The sequence below is a fragment of the Perca fluviatilis genome, chromosome 7 (assembly GCF_010015445.1).
Source record: "Perca fluviatilis chromosome 7, GENO_Pfluv_1.0, whole genome shotgun sequence".
NCBI classification, from domain to species: Eukaryota; Metazoa; Chordata; class Actinopteri; order Perciformes; family Percidae; genus Perca; species Perca fluviatilis.
The window spans coordinates 23,204,872-23,225,209 of NC_053118.1; the positions used below are offsets into that span (position 1 = coordinate 23,204,872).

The 20,338-nt window shown below is 42.6% G+C and overlaps 1 protein-coding gene across 2 annotated transcripts in view; it reads left to right on the forward strand.

Moving 5' to 3' along the window:
* Positions 1 to 1,076: 1,076 nt before the first annotated feature.
* The window catches only part of LOC120562649 (glutamate receptor ionotropic, NMDA 2D), a 50,717-nt gene continuing 31,455 nt past the window's right edge, over positions 1,077 to 20,338 (forward strand). For both annotated transcript variants that reach the window (XM_039806475.1, XM_039806476.1), the window contains exons 1-3: positions 1,077 to 1,208; positions 18,408 to 18,746; positions 19,089 to 19,295. In XM_039806475.1, the coding sequence (XP_039662409.1) occupies positions 18,459 to 18,746; positions 19,089 to 19,295 (495 nt within the window). In that variant the 5' untranslated portion in view covers positions 1,077 to 1,208; positions 18,408 to 18,458. The remainder of the gene's footprint in view (positions 1,209 to 18,407; positions 18,747 to 19,088; positions 19,296 to 20,338) is intronic.

A 20,338-nucleotide genomic window follows, 5' to 3' on the forward strand; every position in this document is an offset into this window, starting at 1 on the left:
CCCAAATGTATTGCACTTTACACCGTCTGCGTCCCCCAGAGATTCACTTTTGGATAAAATGGAATTATAAACACAGCCTACTGTAGCATTTCTCTTCAACAAATGGTTATAAACAAGTTACTTAATTATACATATTTCATTTCAGCTAAAACACAAGGAGTTCACTAACTGAGCTGCGGTGTTATGATACTGCATGTTCCTCCACTCTCTGCAAGCTGCTCACACATGGTCACTGATGCTACTGTAGTTTCTCATTCGCACGCACGCGCACGCACACGCGCGCACACACACACACACACACACACACACACACACACACACACACACACACACACACACACACACACACACACTGGCATGCACGCTCCATGCAAAGACGCACCGGGCAGGGTGACACTCACATGTGGTTCCACAGACGCTGGTGTGGCGCCTCCGTTTTGCTTGGAGAAGCAGAAAGAGGCGATAGGAGGCAGGAGAAAAAGGCAGGACGGTGAGGGAGGGAGCCAGAGATGGATGGATGGATGGATGGATGGATGGATGGAGGGGAGGAAGGGGAGGGAGGGGAAATGCGGAGGGACGCAAGGGAGGAGGAGGGGAGGGGGGCAATGAGAGGGCTGAGTGGTTCTAGTAAATATTTATATTGCAGTATGATACGCGTGAGAGTGAAAGAGAGAGAGAGAGGGGGAGGGAGGCAGAGAAGGGGGGAGATATAGAGCGTCCATCCCTTTATTAATTTTATTCCGGACCGCTAAGTTTAGCATTCAACACGTGTCGCCAGTAATGGAGAGAGGGAGGGAGGAAACGAGGGAGAGAGAGAGAGAGAGAGAGAGAGAGAGAGAGAGAGAGAGCGGTTGACGGTTGCTAGGTGACGGGGCGCATATACTGAATTTTAACAAAAGAACAGGGAAAGAGGGAGAGGGAGAGAGAGAGAGAGTGTGAGAGAGATGAGAGAGGGAGGGAGAGAGGTAAAGAGAGAGAGATCGGAGAAATTGAATATATGTAGAACATATATATATATTTAGATATATATATTTTCCCAGCGTGTGCGTGTGTGCGTGTGTGTGTGTGTGTGTGTGTGTGTGTGCGTGCGTGTGTGGTGGCGGTGGTGGTGGGGGGGGACACCCGCAAAACGGATACCTCAAAAAGGAAGGATGTGAAAAAGGATGGAGGGACGCAGGAAAAGAGGGGGGAAAGGCTGGTGAAAAACAGTAAGTACATTTATTTCCAATGATATTTGCAGTGCGGAGGCATTTTTCTGCGCTTCACCCCGCACACAGACTCCGTAGCCTACTGCTTAGATTAATTGCGGCTCGGGCAGTGAGAGGGTGCTGCGCGTCATTGAGACAGGAATAGGGAGCTCGGGTGTCGGCATCTGTACGGCCGCTTTTGATGGTGAGATGGATGGCCGGGGATGGAGAGGTAGAAACGGCCGGCGCAACGGGGCTTTGACCCCTCTGTCATTGCTGCGCCTGAAAACTCACAACCCTCTTAGCCCCTTAACGCATATGTTCCTCACAGCAGTCGGCACAGGCTACATATTCCGATGAAACACACACACACACACACACACACACACACACACACACACACACACACACACACACACACACACACACACTCACAGATTACCGGTAGTTCAATTAATAATATAGACTAAACCTTTAGGCTATGATTTTGTCTGCCAGGAATTTTCTATGCATTATTAATAAAGACAGAGTTTGTGTTCCGTTTAAGTCTTTAAACACCGGTGCTGGCTGCAGTTTCCCCCTCACTCTGCTGCGGATGTATTAATTGAGGTGATCATATCTGTTGATGCTCATTTTCTCAGGCTGCGTGGTCAATGTTATGTTATGAGTGTGTGTGTGTGTGTGTGTGTGTGTGTGTGTGTGTGTGTGTGTGTGTGTGTGTGTGTGTGTGTGTGTGTGTGATTGGGTGTATGTGTGAGTGTGTGTGTGTGTGTGTGTGTGTGTGTGTGTGTGTGTGTGTGTGTGTGTGTGTGCGTGCGCGCGCGTCTGCTTGCTCGTCTTATAGCCACCGCTAAGCCCGCAAGATTGCCGATCAGTTTTTCCTCTTCATCTATTTTTATCCCGATACGCTGAATATTTGGGCGTATGGTAGCACACAGTTATCCCTCTGTTGCCACCGAGGAATCTTACCCAACGGGCTGACTTGCCTCAAACACTCTCAGACAGCTGGAACAGGCGGGTTTTTTTTGCTCTCCAGCTGGGTGAAGGAGTGAGTGAGATATTTTACTTTGTAGGTAGATTTCTAGATTTGCAACCCCTGGGGGTGCCGAAATAACTTTTTTTTTTGCCTTGCAGTACTTAAATATAGAGGAAAAGTGAATAACAGGTGCAAACACAAACCGCCACCACCACCACCACTCCTTTTCTCTGAAAAAGAAAATAAAAGCCTTGGACCATAGAGACCACCAAGGGAGAAGATCATGCTGTTGACCTGTAAAATGGAGAGGCACAGTGTTGCTTCTCTTACAGATTTGCTGCAGTGATTGGGAGTGCAAGATCAAATGTATTGGCCTGCACTCTGTTGCCACTAATTGCATTAATCCAGATGGAAATTGGAATTAATGTGTTTGTTTTTCCATTTCTGTGGGGTGTTTTGGTGTCTCTCCCAGCTGAATTCTCCAGCTGATATCCATTTCAATCAGCTCACCCACAGGTGACGTGCTCTGTTCCGTTGATCATTTCCCCTCGCAAGCCCTGTGAAATTTACACACAGGCGTACTGCAGCAGCGTGCTGCATGCACTGCTGCCCGTAAAGTGTTGCCTTCAGTGTCAGCAGAGCCCCCTTCTCTGTCATACAGTTGCCCATAGAGATCTCTGTACTGTACCAGCTGTGAGTAGGGGTAGACAGGTGGGGAGGGGAGGGAAGAGGAGAGGTGATGAGAGAGACAGTAGGTGTGTGGAGGGAAAGAGAGATGAGAGAAGGTGTGAGGAGGAGGGGGTGGAGAGAAGGCATGAGGGGAGAGCTGGGTGAGATATTGGAAAAAGCAGCAGAACGAAGGGGAGAGTAAGAGAGGGTTGGTTGGAATTGAATATCAGAGGGGGACATGGTTGGAAGGCACAAGAGACGAGATGAGAGGGATAGAGTCAACATTTGTGTGCTTGTTTTCTCCAACCCCCTGCTCTTCATCAATTTCACCTCATTGATTCATTGACTTTTGCACAGAAAACCTTCAAGCTTAGCTCAATCCCCCCCTCGCTTGTCTCTCTTTTCTTCTGCCAATCCCCCTGTTTCTTCTTGCCTCAATCCTTTCCGTTTCTTCTCTCACCCCATGCAACCTGTGACTTCCTCTGCACAGTTTCCTTTTCCCTTTTCCCCTCTCTTTCTCCCGCCTCCCCTTTCATCATGCGTTTGATGCAACATTAGTGGATAGTTTCCTCAATTTTGCCGCCCACCCAAACCCCTCTCCCACCCTTTCCTCACTTTGCACCCAGTGTTCTTTTTAATACCACTAATTAAGGTAAAGCTCGTTAACATAGAACATCAATTAGTGTTTAACGAGATCAGAGGCTGGTGTTTTGGAGCGATTACAGTACTCCCCTCTCCCGGTGTTCCTCTCTGGACTCTACTCCGGGTTGTGTTGATGAACGTGTTGCATATTCACTTTGGCCTGGAGCGGTGGCGAGACACACATTTTATACCGTACATGTGGTGGCAGTGGGGTGTTTTGTGACATAGGATGTTTGGATCAATTATTTGAATGTAATATTATGTTGTATAAAATCCTTGAAGGGGATATATTTTCCCTAATAACATCTCTGACTTGTGCTCATTAAATAAACCCATAGCCTATAATTTCAGGAAAGAATGCCCTCCATTGAAATCAGCAGGGGACACTATCAGATTGACTCTTCCCTAAAATTAAGTACTAAATTGTGCTTAAGTCTAGATGGCACACCATAGTCTTATTTAATGTATAAAATTACGTTGTTGATGCAGGATTTCAAACATGAAATGATAGTATACATTATTTAAGGCAACAGTTATGCCTTAAAACTGAACTTTTTTCAGTTAATACAATACTGTTTCACACTGTCAAACTGTTGACAGTATATTCTGCCTGTTTAAAAGACAGTTCAGTTCAGTGTATTTTCAGAAGGTTGCTTGGGTGACAAAGCCAGTAATGATTGATTGCTGATGTGTGTCAACTGAATAAGACCTTTTAGTTGATTAGTTGATTGCTTGATCAACAAAAAAAATAATTAGCAACTATTTTCACATTCGATAAATCGTTTCGGACATTTTATCAAGCTAAAACGGTGAGAAAAGTGCCAAATATTCTCTGACCCAGCTAATCCAATGTGAGGAGTTTCTGCTCTTCTCTGTTTTTACTCTAAACTGAATATATTTGGGCTTTGGACTGTTGGTCGGACTAGGGATAGGAATTGATTGAATTGTATTTATTGCAATGCCATTATCAGTTCTGCTTATAGGTCAGATTCTTTATTGATTCCCTTATTTATTCCTGATCAATTATCTGTGTAGAAGAAAAGTAGGCCTAAACAGGTATTCAGCGTCAATTCAACTGTTTTGTTATCTCTAAGTATGAAAACAGTGCACATTTAGGTTTTCTTAGTCAAAGAAAAACTCCTAAGCGTAGCTCTAATGTTATTATAACATAGAATAGTGACAGTGAAGCAGTGAGTGTCAAATACATGGCATTTCTAGAATTTAAGCCCATGTTGTGTAGAAAGCTGTTTCAGCATATTGCTGGTGTTTACATCCTTAGTTAAAATGATAATTTTCCAGACATTACAAGCAGCACTTTTGTCATCTTTCTTCGTGAAATGAAGCCACACTTTGGACCGCTTCCTTTTCTCCGCCATGTCTCCTTCTTTTTGCAAGTTTCCAGCTGCGTAGATGCATGAGTTTGACGTTTGACAGAAAGACATGTCAGCATCGATAACAGAAATTGATAAGCTCAGAGGCATACAAATCTGATGCATCGGATAATGTAGAACCCGTTTTCAATTCCCATCCCATAGGTAAGACAAAACAAGACATTTGAACACATCACCTTGGGCTCTGCAAATTTGTGATAGTATGTGTTTACTATTTTTGACATTTCAAGTATTCAGATCCTTTACTTAAGTAAAAGTACTAATACCACACTGTATACTCTGTTACAAGTAAAAGTCCTGCATTGAAAATGTTACTTAAGTAAAACTAAGTAAGTATTATCAGGAAAATGTACTTCAAGTATTAAAAGTAAAAGTGCTCAATGCAGCAAAATCCTAAAATTTTAGAAAATGAAAACGATCAAACAGTTCTTTGTTTAATCGGCTAATCGGCTCTACTTGTAGGCCTATATATTGTTGAGTAGTTTAATTTATAATATAACTTTGTATTTTATAAACCATGTATATTGTGTGCAAAATCTTAATTTGTAAAGTAACTAGTAACTAAAGATGTCAGATTAATGTATGAAGTAAAAAGTACAATATTTCCCTCTGAAATGTAGCGGAGTAGAAGTAGAAAGTGGCATGAAAAGAAAATACTTGAGTAAAGTATATCAAATTTGTACTTCAGTACAGTACTTGAGTAAATGTTCTTACATTTACATTCCACTACTGCATTTCAATGACTAAATGATAAATTATCTGCAGATTAATCGATAATGAAAAAAATGTCAGTTGTAGCCCTACATACGTATACAGATAGGTAAGAGTAGAGAAGACTCATGAACTCCTTCCTTTACTGCATGTAGTGACATTTAAAGTTAAAATCATGCAAAATTAAGAAAGTAATGTTGGATATAGCAATAGTTATATTTAATAGCTCTAAAACTTTCATGGTAATTGTGGTGAAGGTACAGCAAATGTCTGCTGATTCTGTCACAGCTGCCAAGCTTTCAGTGACAACTCCAAGTACAGACCACTAATTAGATATAATAGTGACATTATGATGTATTTCATTATGACAAGTTGGAAGAAAAACAAAAATGATCTTCTTCCATGATGGGAAAACACCCGGGCATCATTTGTGGAGCTCAGTTCACCACAAGTTTTCAGAGTTGTGTGTCTCTCAGAAAGAGAAGAGCTGCATTCACATACTGAATTACAGTAGTAACCAGTTGCTAAGAGAGTTACAAGTGATGCTTTGGATTTGATTAAAGAGCACTTTTTCAGAATGAAATATGGTACAGTAAGTTTTATGTTTTATTAGTCATATGTAGGTTAAAACAGGGTCAACAGTACAATGAAATGTATTTAACGAGACAACAGGTCAGCTCAGCAATAAAAGCATTAGTCAAATAAAAGATAAAATGACAATAAGAAATTGACAACATAATGTGTAAACTTAACTATAATATCATCTGAACTCCATATATGAGGGATTATTTTAACTTAGATGGCAGTTGCTGTGGTTTAGCAACCCTGAGGTGCCGCCCCCGGCCTAGTTACAGCCCAACTGTGGATGGGGGCTAGCAAAGACAGTCAAAGACATACTGAAGATGGAATGACAGGAAGCCATTTAACAAACAGGTGGAGAAGGCAGCAGACAGACAGATGGACAGGTTGGCAGAGAGACACGTTCATAAACAAAATCACACAGACAGGTACGAACGCACAGAATAGTGAGAGAGAATTTAGCGTGCACTGCTTGCACACAGTAACTATCAAACAGGTGTGCGCGCATGCACACACACACACACACACACACACACACATACACACACATACACACAAACACAAACCTGAGCCAAAGCCCTGAGGCTTGTTTTGGGAATACAAGTCTGGAGGCAGCTAGGAGGCACATAGCTTCACATGGCTGCATGCAATACACAGCCACACACACACTCTCAGAAAGTATACTCAGGCAGATACCCATGGGTATGCAGTCAGATACACACACACACACACACACACACACACACACACACACACACACCAAGAGCAAACCCAAAAATACGCACACAATGACTAGCATATTGCACACAAACACATCACCAGTCGCAGTTTTGGATGAGAAAGGACCTTGGGATCTTGCCCATGGGATCCACATACAGACACTGCTCTGTATATTTCAGTGTGCATGCACACACACACACACACACACACACACACACACACACACACACACACACACACACACACACACACACACACACACACACACACACACAGGAACAGAGGATGAAGAGAAATAATGAAGGCGGATGGAGAGATGTGCAGGAATGTTTTGCGGTACGCAGCGTTTTGCAGCAGTGTGGTGCGGTCCTTCACTATGATGGATGGGGCAGGAAATGACAGCATAAGTGGTTATTAAAAAGAGGAAATGGGGGCATTCATAAAAACTATGTTAGCCATGTATGCGGCCCATGTTGCATGTCACCCTGGGTCATGCCTCCTGATCTGTGAGACTTCCCTGCGCTGCATGATGGCCAGCTTTGTTAAAACCCTTTGTCATTCTCTTCTCAGAGAACCCAGGCACTGGCATTTATAGCAGGCTTTGTTCTGGCAGTGACTGTGCCGGATATGTACCAGGTGCAAAGTTGAACCTGTTTTATTGCCTTATCACTTCATATAAAAATAGCTTTGATCTATTTTCTTTCAAGTTTGAATGTGGAATTCTGTCATAAACAGCTGTTACAAATGCAAATATGTGCGTTTGCACCTGAATGGAATTTGCACAGTGTGTTATCTACAGTACAGCAAGGAGGGGAAGACAAGGAGGGAAGAGGGAACGTCAGTGCCGAGATGGAAGAAAGCCTCTGATGAAGATAGTTTGATGTTCCTGGGCTTGGTTTTAATGTGCTTCATCTCTGCATGTAAATAGCTCCAGCTTCTAAAACTGGCCTTTTGATTTGAAAGAGTCTCGCAGATCCTATCCTGGTTTTTGACACTGAAAAAAACAAAATGTGCAATATGCTTGGGATGCAGGCATTCCGACTCAGGGTCAGGTTTAATTTCTTCTCAGTTCAGGTTGTGATGTTTTGTCATTCAAATTGAAAAAAAATTTCGCATCGAAGTTTTCTTTATTCTATCTCTTGAAAGGTGATTAGGAGTGAATGCTCTCTTTTTAATTATATAAGAGCAATTTCCATCAATTCTTTTGAATGAGCCAATAAATGACCCCCAACTTTGGTCTGGTGCTAATTGGGCTTATCAAGTTGATTGTTATGTGATCTGTTCAGTGTTAACTGTGGCATATTCTCTAGCAAAGCCTGCAGCTTTGGGGAAAAAGACACTTACACATGTATGGGAAATAGCAAAAGAGATCAGTTGTTGGCACTAGATGCTCTGTCATATACCAAAATATTAAGTCTACTGATTACAGTTCCAATTACACAGTAGTGTCGCTTTGTGAAGATGCACTGTTTTCTGAGTCTGTATGTATGCATTCATATTCATGAGTGTTTGATCTTCTGTGTGATTTCAGACACATGATAATGTTGACTCATCATATTAGCTCAGTGGTAAGAACAGGAAAAGCACTCGTCATTGCAACTTGGGAGCGTTCTTCACACATTATTCCAAGATGGTCTGTCGCGACAGATAAATAAAATTAAGCCCAGATTATCTATGTTTATTCTGCTACATATATTTAGTGGGTTTATTAAAAAAGTAAGCCAGAGGTAAACAAATGATGTATAGTTTATGTTGATTTATATTGTTTTATTAATCTTCTAATGTGTTAATCAAGGGGCTTTTCTTGACCCTTTGCGACCCACCATAGACCATTTTTGTCTTTTTAGGGTAGGACAGGGGATCTTTAGGGGGAGATAGCAGGGCAACAGTATATGCCACATATACGTATACATCATCTGAAAGCTGTGATGCAGCTCACCACTGTGTCAAGTTGTTCTAGTCATAAATATGTAATAAACATTGTTAGGCTCAGGCTCAATTTTGAAAGTTTAGAGTGTATTAAGGCTAAGAACATTATGATGGAATTATATGATGGTCTCTCCATGCTTAATTATGTCTTATAAATTGTTGCAGCAATTTTTGGGCTGGTACCATTTGTAACACAGATTTAGTGCAAAACGTAACCATTTTTGGTCACTCGAAAATTGATAATAATTGTCAAAAATCCCTTCAAAAAACATTTTAAGACGCCAAGACCTGAGAAAAAAAAATCAATGCTGTGATTTAGTATCAAAACATTCGACATTTAAAGATTTCTGCAAGAATTAATTTTTCCGGTGATTGGATGACGAACACTTCTGTTCTGGAAAGTGCTTATCGTTTATTGTTAATATAGCTAGAAAAGCCTAATATCCACTGAATGCCCTAGGTCTCTAGTTTGTGCTTGTAAAGTTTCACGAGGTTGTGATTATCCTAGAGGTCACTAGAGGTAATTTCATACACTGAGGTCAAGTTTAATAAAATGGTGAAATGGCTACTATGGGGACTCACATCATTTCACATGAATACAATTGGGTTCATTGAATCCACAAGAGTCTCTGCTTTCCATTCATGCCTAATTAATGCAATTCCAAGACCCCAGTAGCAGAAATATTTAAATACATCATTTTAGAAAAGGTGAAAATAACACACTTATACTACATGATAAAAACTGCATGGTTATTGGCCAAACTGCATGTGATTAGCAAAAAGTGTTATTATGTTTGTAAAGGGGAGACTCATGGCTACTCACTTCATTCAGATATCCTAAGGTGACAGGTCAACGGACCCCTTTGAAAATGGCAATGCCAGTTCTTCCCTCGCCAAAATGTAGCCTTAGTTTGGAGCATTGTATAAGCCCCTTTTCATGACAAGCTAGCCTTAGGTCGTATAGTTTCATATGATACCAATGTCTTCACTCTAGCTTTGAAACAGAGCCTCTGAAAGACACTAATGTCGGCCAAGATCTCAGAGGTTCTCAGAGGATTTTAACATAGGATTTTATTTAGATGTAACTGTCAGCGATGGTGGCTATGCATCCATTTTTGTTTTTTACACTTTTTACACTAGTGCTTTTCACCAAGTAGAAAATTATAGCTGTCAGAAATTTGTGATATCTCAGGACATGAATGCTTCCCCCCTCCCGGCAGCTCGTAATTACATTCATTACAATATGATGTAAAACCGTCATGGCCATCTTAGTCGACTGAACACCTCTCTGATGAGATACTGTTGCTTCATGTGTCAAGACTTGGGGGGGGGAGGGGGGGAAGACAGATATTGCTGCAAAACAAACAGCACAGGATTAATGGGCTTCTAGATTTGTCAGTGTGAAGACAACACAGTGGGTTTCTGACATTCCCTTCACTAACCTCTCACCACCTTTTACTCTTGAGAATCATCTAAGGCGGTGCAAAAAAACCTCCACTGGTCTCAATCCTCAAATTCCTCTTCCCCTGTTGGGCTTCTGCTTGCACGCGAGTGCATTTCCTGAGCCAAACTGATCCACCACCGTTTAAAGGATAGGCTGACAGAAGTGTTTCTAACACCTTTGCTTATGAGCGGGGGCAGAGCCAGATGTGCTGTGAACGCAGTTGAAACCTTTACACAACATTGTGACATTGCAGCGTTAGATTTTAAGCAGACAGAATCCGGCTTGACTTCAGCAACATGTGGCACCTTCTACTGAAAGGGACTAGCTTACCATTTCTCCCTTATTCTAAATGTTGTTAAATGTTTGGGTTCGTATGTGTAAATGTGACTGTATTCCTCCATACGTGTAAAGTCTGCACATGCCAGCTGCTTGTGCAATTGTGTGTGTGTGTGTGTGTGTGTGTGTGTGTGTGTGTGTGTGTGTACCTGCTGTGACCTTGTACAAAGGCGCGATAGTTATCAGTGAAGGTTTCCTACACCAGTTTAATCTGTTTATCCCCAGATTAAGATTGTGAATCATTACTATGCAGAGCTAGGTGATTTTTCTGCTGAGAGTCTTGAGCAGCTTCCTAGTTTGCAGTTGTTACAGAATGTTCACCTTACAGGTCCTGAAGGGCTGCTGTGTCGGTTGCTTTTCATCTTGCTCTTTTAATTAGTGACTGATTTAGATCTGGCTAGGTGATCCCAGTGTCTGGCCAATCAATGAGGGAATTATTGGAAGCGCTGGTGCAAGCAAAGTAGAGCAACACTGTGGCGTTGCGACTACTGGCTTGAGATGGAATGAGAAAATATTCAATTTAATGTTATTGTTAAAAAACTGAGTATTTGTTCTGTGCCTTAACATAATTCCACTAAATTCAAAATATTCCCAGAGTTATATACTGTCTCATCCCATCTGCACAAAATCTTTCATCCAATTTGTTCCTGATTTCAATCTCAATGCTTTTTTTAACAACAACAATCAGCCAAGGATTTAATACATGAATGTACAGTACATTATGTTGATACACAGCATGAATGCATGTTTATTCTTAGATGATTGCACTGCAGCAATAGCGCTGTGATATTGAAGCTATTTTCCCCCAAATACAAAGCCCTCAGAGTTTCTGGATGCCTGTAAAAGGTTGAGCAGTGAGAAATTATTCCTTTTAAAACAAACATAATAAGATAATCCCCCAGGTCGTGCATTGTAAGGATATCTTGACAGAGGATTCAGGAAGAAAAGCAATTACAGAAAACAATTTATATAATCCACTAAATTATGTGGTTATAGCCAATTTTGGAGCAGAGGGGACTGGCCAGGGAGCAGCGCTGCAGTCCTTATGCTCCCAGCTGTATTAGATGTCAGGTGTTGAGGTGGGGAAATGAAATATTCTTGCTCCTTGGCCGACCTTAAAGTAAGTACTTATATTATACAAGCATTGGCAGTGGGCATACAAACTATGTAGTCTCTTTATAAAACCATTTTTATTCATTCAAGTGAAGTTAGTATAGGCTAGTTAGGCTTATTGAATTAATACCTGTATGCTGTTATGTGAATTCCTGATGCAAGATTCCCAGACACTGGCCTTTCCACATGAAAGCATATGACCTTACTGATATTTATGTCTGAACACTCATGAGGGTAGTAAACCATTTGTAGCTGATGTCTTCTGAATGGATGTATAGGTGTGTGTGTGTGTGTGTGTGTGTGTGTGTGTGTGTGTGTGTGTGTGTGTGTGTGTGTGTGTGTGTGTAAGGAAGAGAGAAGATAAAATAGAGACAATATTGAAATTCTTCCCATCATTCATACCCAAATTGACGTTGTTTATGCAGTCTGTATAACAAAAATAAATAATAAATATAGTGAGCTTGCAATGTCCTGGGGATTAAATGAACAACAGGGGGTTGAAAGATAATACACACACACACACACACACACACACACACACACGCACACACACGCACACACTGAAGAGAATAATTCAAGATGCCAAGGCTGTATTACAAAGCAAAGTGAAACAACTGACAGGACTTTATTTTAATCAGCTGATTTCTCTCTCAGGTAATATTAGTTTATTTTCAACCATTATTGCGATTACTAGATGTGCAAGGTTAAAGCAAAATTACACATTCTCCACTTAGGTAAATATCTACCCTGAGCTGAATGCTATGTGTTAGAGAGATGAGATGTGGCAATGTCATATTTCAGTAATATTTATGCGATTTTGTGTCTGGCGTTTTAAAAACCACAGTGGTTAGGACTAAGACATTTTCTTTTTTGTTAAAAAATGAGGTCAGAGAATTGTTAGTGCTACACAGTGGCAACGTACAGGGTCAGCTTCATCTCGTTTCCATCAATCCATAGAGGGAAGAGAAACAAGGAGTGTCCTCCCATTCAAGTAATGAAATTTATCCCCTGAATGTACGGAAGTGAAGTCCATTTAATTGACACTGTCTCTTGGCAGAAGTGTTTAATCCAAACCCAGGAAAAAAAAAAACATTTGAATTAAATGGCAAGATACTCTGAACTTTAGAGAGCCTGTTTTGTGCGACCACATGGAAATTAAAGGGACATCTTGAAATGTCAGAATAAAATGCTGTTTTTTTGGGGTGAAGAAACAAACCTGGATGTTAAGGTTTCATTTTGTTCTTGTAAAAGGTTACAAAATTTACAAAAGGATGAATGGAGAATACCAGTTAGGAATGAGTGTCATGCAGAGCAAATGCAGATTTCACTTCCCCCTATCCTGTAACAGTACACTTTATATAAAATATAATCTTTTACATTTGCAGGTAGATACGCTACAGAATGTGAGGTACAACACAGTATAGCTTTATTTTACACCTTCTACAGTATTTATTTGTTGAACAGAATACTAGAAATAAGAGTGTATTTCCATATCAGCTAGCCCCTCAAATTTAACTGTTTCATATAAAAAAATGGTGTAACGTTTATGAAAGCGACTAGCTTTTATCTGGTCATCAGCCTACAAATATAATGTTCTGGGTTTCCCTGTGAAGGCCTGGTGTCACAGGGTTTGATAGATGGCCCGTCGTTGTGTCACTTGAATGGCTTATGATAGCCACGGCTATCAAGTCCGAGGGATGCAGCAGCAGCAGCAGGCTTTACTACTGCTGTTTACAGCCATGCAGTAAAAACACACAGTACTGTACACCCTGCTGCTGCACGCTGCGCTACTCGCCGATCACTCTGCTCACTGTGCACAATGGGAACAAGAGGCGCTCGCCTGCCTGGTGGCTCTTGTACTCGACAGTGATCAAAGAGAGAGAAAGAGAGGAAGTGAGGGAGGGGAGGAAGTAGAGAGTGAAAGAAGTACAGGACAAAGACATGTGAAAGGAAAGAATGGGGAGGGCTGGAGGAAAAAAAAGGCAAGGAGTTGTGGGAGGAGATGGAGAAAGAGAGAGGAAAGGAGAGTTGGTGAAATTGAGATGGTGCAGAGTGAGGTGACTGACTGAATGAAAAAAATTAATGAATAAGTGAAACAGACCAAGTGACCGAGTGAGACAGGAGTGTTTGTGTGTGTGTGTGTGTGTGTGTGTGTGTGTGTGTGTGTGTGTGTGTGTGTGTGTGTGTGTGTGTGTGTGTGTGTGTGTGTGTGTGTGTGTGTGTCAAGTGAGAGTATGGGAGCGAGTGGATGAGTGGGTGAGCAAGTGCAGCAGGACAGAGTGTGAGAGAGAGAGAGATTGGGGAAGGGAGAAAGAGAGAGAGAGGATATGTTCCGTCAGAGAGGACACACTCCAGTGGCTGTGATTGAAGTATGGGCCAATTAACACGAGGAGCATTGAGCTCCAGCTGCACTCTTCTCTTCATTCCTCCGCTCCCCCACACTGCCATCCATATTACCCAAAAAAAAAAAAAAAAACATACGACACACACACACACACACACACACACACACACACACACACACACACACACACACACACACACAAACAGACATTGGCACACTCACATGTATGCACACTGTGGGTACCACACTGTGCTGGTACTTCATCTTATCTTTTACTATAGCACAGCTATGGACCCAAAGAAATTACCAAGGCTACATGCAGCAGTGTTCTCGAGCACACTGCGGTCTTAAATGTGGACGAATGGAAAAAAAAGAAAAGAAAAAAATGGAGTCTTCATCTTCAGGGGAGGGTTTCTCATTCTAGGCACTTACAGTGACTCACAGAGACGCTGCACTTTCTTCTAATGGTGTACAGTAGACTATATATTAGCCTGCATATATTTCAGATGTTTTGTGTTGGCTGTTGAAAGCTGCCTGGGCTGATTCAGTGCAGCCTGTGCCATAGGCAGCAGGGAGCAGGTCCATTACTCTGCATGACAGAATGGAATGAAGCAGCAGAGCCCCGACGTGGGGTAAACACAACGCACTGCACTTCCACAACTCCACACTCCAGACTTCAGACTCCTTCCCCATTCACATTTCCCCCAGCAGATCCGATGCAGCACAAGGTCTGGCACGCTGCCTCCATTGGAGTTCAGTGGGAGAGGGGCTCAGAGAGGCGTGGACGCCAGCAACTGACTTCTACCCGAGCGGTTCCCTCCTCTCTCCTGACTCTCTCTTCCAGAGTCACCGCAGGCGCTCGCTGCAGCTGTAGCGTGTACAGTTGAGGGGAAGGAGGGGATCTGATACTCTACAACACAGTGATTGTTCTTCTACCATCACACTGACACCAATAATCAATTTTTCATTTTGTGTTTAGAGGCTATACAACTTTTTTTTTTGTCTCTTTGGAGTTTGCAGGAATAATATAGGCTTCACTGTAATCCTCTATAGGGGGATATACTTTCAAAGAAGTTGAGTTGCCTTCAGCTACTGAAAACTGCAACCCTTTTTTGACATTTTTCTAACCAGTGAAGAAGTCATTCATTCAATCACATGCAATCACAGTGAGCCTATAATGCAGTGTTATGAAATATTTAAGCCGACATATGATGAGATGTGTTATGATTGTGAAGTACTGGCTGGCAATATTGGAAGAGAAAAGGGAGACTGCCTTGCCTGTCTGAATGTTTTTTTCTCTCATCTTCTTGATTAGCTGTCTATGTCAGCCTGAGAATATTCCTGCTCTTAAGTACTCTGTAAATATTCCTGAAGGTGTTTTTAGTTTGCTTCTAACAGTCGCTGGCATGTACGCCAGCTTCTGTGGTGCTGTAAATGCCACTTTCTTTGTTTTAAAAAAACAAACTAAACAGGCTCAGTGGAAAAATAATTACACTGTAGATACAGTCAGCTGCTTATTACAGTGATTGGCAAATTGAGAGATCAACATTGTTCAATACAAATACTTTAGTGTAAACGCTGATATGATGATTTAGACAGCAAATGATGATTGAGGGTGCATGCACCATGATGAAAGTTTTAAAGTCTAAAGAAATCATCAAAGAAAGTACTCAAAAAATTCCATATTTTTTTCTTTTGTAGTCCGTGCAGTCACATTCAAGTAAAGAATACACTGCAATATTTATCGTGCCAACACAGTCCTGATTGGTTCCAAATAACCAAAATGAATACATTATCATCCAAATAATACAATATCATGTGATGGTCAAATCCTGGCAATGTTCCTGATGAATCACACAAATTTAGGAAATGATTATTCATGTCTCAATAACTAACTGATTTCTTACCTTGAATCCCATTTAGCGAAACAGACATCTAATCACCTTTCGACTATTTGATGCCAATTTAAACATTCCATGGGTTGGAGGCAGTCCCTTGCCAAATATGCAGAATACAGTCTACTGAATTAGAAGCAGCTCTAAAGACTGGAGAGGATCATTTTTTAAAGCTAGAAGGGGGAAAAAATATACTAAAATGCGAACATTTGCATTTTAACAAAAGATTCATTTATGGTAGCAAATCGAATGAAATAGTAATCTCTCTTTCTCTCTCCCACACTCCTTACCCTTCTGTGTGTGTGTGTGTGTGTGTTCACTGTGAGCCCCCTCACTGATTCAGTTTGCAGAATTGGAACACATAATGAACTATATAGTAAGATATATTTAGATGAGGATTTGATTATAATAATATGCTTTGCTTTATTATGGCGCGCCTCTGTGAGACGTTGGCAGTTCGATAACAGGCAGACTGCGCTCTGCAGGAAAAGTGCTTACTGTATATGAGAATACACTGTGTTCACACTTCCAACAAGGGTCACTGTGATGGAATGGAGCACGCTGGTTGAGCAGTGCAACGTAAACACCTCATGAGAGTGAAATACAGTGACAGGCCTAACAGTTAATGGCTCAGAGCTCTGCACTGTGGTATACAGCTCCACCAAATGATATGATGTACCGTATTCCTGCACCTTCGTCTTTGGCTCTCTCATTTTCTCTCTCTTCGTCTCTTTCCTTCCCATTCTTTCCTGCCACATCTTCCTCGCCTTAAAGAAAACAAAAAACAACAACAAATCCCTGTTTTTCCCTCTCCCCTTTATTATTCATCATTATCATTATTACATTCTTCTTTTCACTCTCTCCTAACAGGTCTGTCTCTCCCTATCTCTCTACACCTCCATCTCTTTTTCTTACCCGAAACTATCCACCACCCTCATTCGCTCTCTCATTCCATCTCATTCCACCGCTCTCTCCTTCTTTCTCTGTCGCCCCCCCCCCCACCTCCAAACACCACCACACATATACCCACAGCCCTGTTTGTCACTCATAACAGGAGGTTTGGCAGTGTATTTGTTTAGGCCAAACACGTATACACATCCCAGTAATCAATATTTCTTTTCCTGCTACTCTCCTCACATATTTTATGCCACCTCCCACCATCCCACCACACTTTGTCCTCCTTTTCTCCTTGTCTCGTTTTCTTCCACCCGGCCTCCTTCCTTCAATCAATCACTCAGTCCATCTTAAGTCATGTGCCCTGTATTTACAGTACTTTTCTGTTCTACTCATTTCACAGCTTCCTCCCTTCTTTGCTCCCTTTCTCTCATGCCTCCAGTTACTTTTTCTTCTCCACCTGCTTTTTTCTATCCAAAAGACTGATCAGGGTCAGAGAATCAGCAGACTATGACAAAGAGAAGAGAGTCGGATGAAGACAGAGTGAAAAACATAGAGAGAAGGAGAGGGGAAATAGAGGCGCAGAGAGGAAGAGTGACTTTAGGGAGAATATTATGTAAGCAGGGCCCTGTTAATCAACGCAATAGTGTTTGGTACCTGAAGCCATGAAAATAGGGAGAAGAGATGGGGAATATGAAAAGACAGAGCACGAGAGGGAGCAGGCAGAAAGTGAGAAGGAAATGGAGAAAGCAAAGGAGGACACAGTTGGCACCAGAAGTAAATTGAAAATGATGTAGTGTGTTTTTGTGTGTGTGTGTGGCTCACATATTAACCCTGCTATCTCCCAGGTAGTCATTATCTTTCCGTGTGGTTTTTTGTGCATATATATTGTGCGCACTGCATTAACCCTCATATCTCTCTATCATTAAGCTGCTCTACAGGCATAGTGTAGCTATGCATTTATCTTGTGAGTGTGAGTGTATATTCAAACGCTTGCATGAATGTGTCTCTGCGTGGATGCAGCTGTGTGAGAGTGAGCGTGTTTACAGTGATCTTAATTGTTGTTATCATTCATGCAGCACAATAACCACCTCCGCCCCCATCTTTGTCTCTGTCTGCTATTAACTCTCTCTCCCTCTCACTCTCCTTCCCTCTAACGGCCAGTTTCTATTTTTCCTCATATTGTTCCTTCTCAGCCTGCAGCCTAAATAGCACCCATTTCATCTTCTCTCTGTCTTGCTTTCTTTTCCTTCCCTCTATTGTTTTTTTCCCCTTCTGCATTCCGTATTCCTCGTCCAGCATTTTCTCCAGCCAAAGCTAACTTTTATTACCCCATGATTGCATTCAGAATTCATTACTCCATCTTGTCTGTATGCAATCTCTGATCAGTTTCTGTCTTTCTCTCTTCCTCCTCCTCTGTCTACACCTTATTTTTTTTCCTCTTTTGATTTGCTGTGCTCTGTACTGGACCTTATAGAAAACAACACCTGAGTCTAACTTGATCTCTTCTTCCCCTGCTTCTTCTTCTCCACCTTATTCTTCTCTCTTCTACTCTTTGCTGTCTCTCTTTCTTACAGGCACCCTCTCTTCGTGCAATATATATTTGCCTCCCCCCTCGGCAGGTTGCCATGGTCGCCATACCTACTCTCTCTCTCCTATTGGTCCTGGCAGAGTGGGCAGGTCTGGTGGACGCCTCCCCCAACCTCCTGCTCCGGTCCAGCCCGCGGGAGCGTGATGCAGGGGCCATGATGAACTTAAACATCGCCGTGATCCACGCCGGTGCTACGGTGCAGGCTGAGGCTGCGGTGGCGGGGCCTGGGGGAAGGGTGTTCTACCCCGGCTTTGGCCGGGTATACAGCTCCCTGGGGGAGAGTGTGATCACCCAGTGGGGCTCTGCTAACGTCATCTGGCTACAGGTTGGACACTGTCTCCTCTACCTACTGCTCATCCAGCCTTACTTGAAGGAAGGGAATAACAATGACCATCCATTATTCATACTCACTCCCATTATTTGAGCTGAATGAGCAGCGCACTGCTGCCGTTATGTGGGCCCTGCTGAATGAGTGGCTGTCTGGCTCTGCTCTTTGACCACAGTTTGTATTGTTAGCCAGACATGTCATGCATACTACAGACACTTTCCATATGAATAGCACAAAGTCAAGACACGCTGCCCTAGTTGGTCAACTCTATTTGTCTCCCTGTCTTTATCCCTCTCTATCTTTGTTCCTCCTTTCTTCATTGCTTCTATCATCTCGCAGGTGAATGACAGTAGTCCTAAAACGGTGCTGTCCCAGCTGTGCGAGCTGCTGGCGGCGCGGCCCCTGCAGGGTCTGGTTTATGAAGAGGAGAGGCCCCCTCGCACTGCCTGGGGTCCTTTGGCCCCCATGCTGGAGTTTGTCTCTGCGCAAACAGGACTGCCCATAGTGGCTGTAGGAGGGGGAGCGGGGCTGGGGAGGATGCCACAGGTAGGAGGAGGGAGGTTGGGATTGGGGTGGGAGAGTGAAGAGGAAGTGTTTGCAGCTTGTGAGTGTGTGTGTGTGTGTGTGTGTGTGTGTGTGTGTGTGTGTGTGTGTGTGTGTGTGTGTGTGTGTGTGTGTGTGTGTGTGTGTGTGTGTGTGTGTGTGTGTGTGTGCATGTGTGTGCATGTGTGTGAGAGAGAGGAGAGAATCAGAGGAATACAAGAGGGCAGATGTCCCAGACGTGTGATTGTGTAGCTCCAAATGCGAGTGGAACAATGTTGATCAGGTGTGTGCTGTATACTGAAGCAGTATGGATTGACAGCTCTATGAATGGAGTATAAAGGGAGAGCTGCTTATATTGCCATAACAAGTTACAATGTCACAATGTCGCACATCCTCTCTGTGAAGAAAAGGTTTGGGCAAGTGCCGGTGGGACGGAGGGGAAGTTGAAGGTCAGGGTCGCCGATCTGCTGAAACTCTACGGTGTTTGATCTGTAAATGGCACCAACTGGGGCTGTCGCTCTGCCTCTGATGTTCCTGGGAGGGAGGCAATTAGCAGACATGGGTGTGTGTACGAGGGAACAAGTGTTTATGTGTATGTACTGTGCATTTGTGTGCAAGTGTGTACGCACCAGACAAACTAATGTCACATGATCTTCACCACCAAACGGGGGGGGGAGGGGGAAATGAAACAAAAAGCGTTGCATTTGTGCTTACAAATAACGTTTTAACCATTTACTCTTGAGGAATTAAATTGTAGCACTTTGATGAACTTCCTTTGAAGATGTACCCTCGCCTAGTCCTCACCCCCTCCCATCCCCTGAACAGACATTTTAGAAACACTCCCTTCTGGACGTCATAGGAGAATTCGTGCTAGCTGTTTTAGCCCTGCGGCTGCTGCTCCAAAAAAACGTCAAGCCCCGTGATGCCTTGATGTTGTGCATAAAGATGGAGCAGTCCAGAGAGTTGTAGTTCTTTGTAGTGAAAATGCTGTCTGTTACTTACTCACTGTATCCTAGCTGCATTTTAGACACAGTACAACAGAGGAT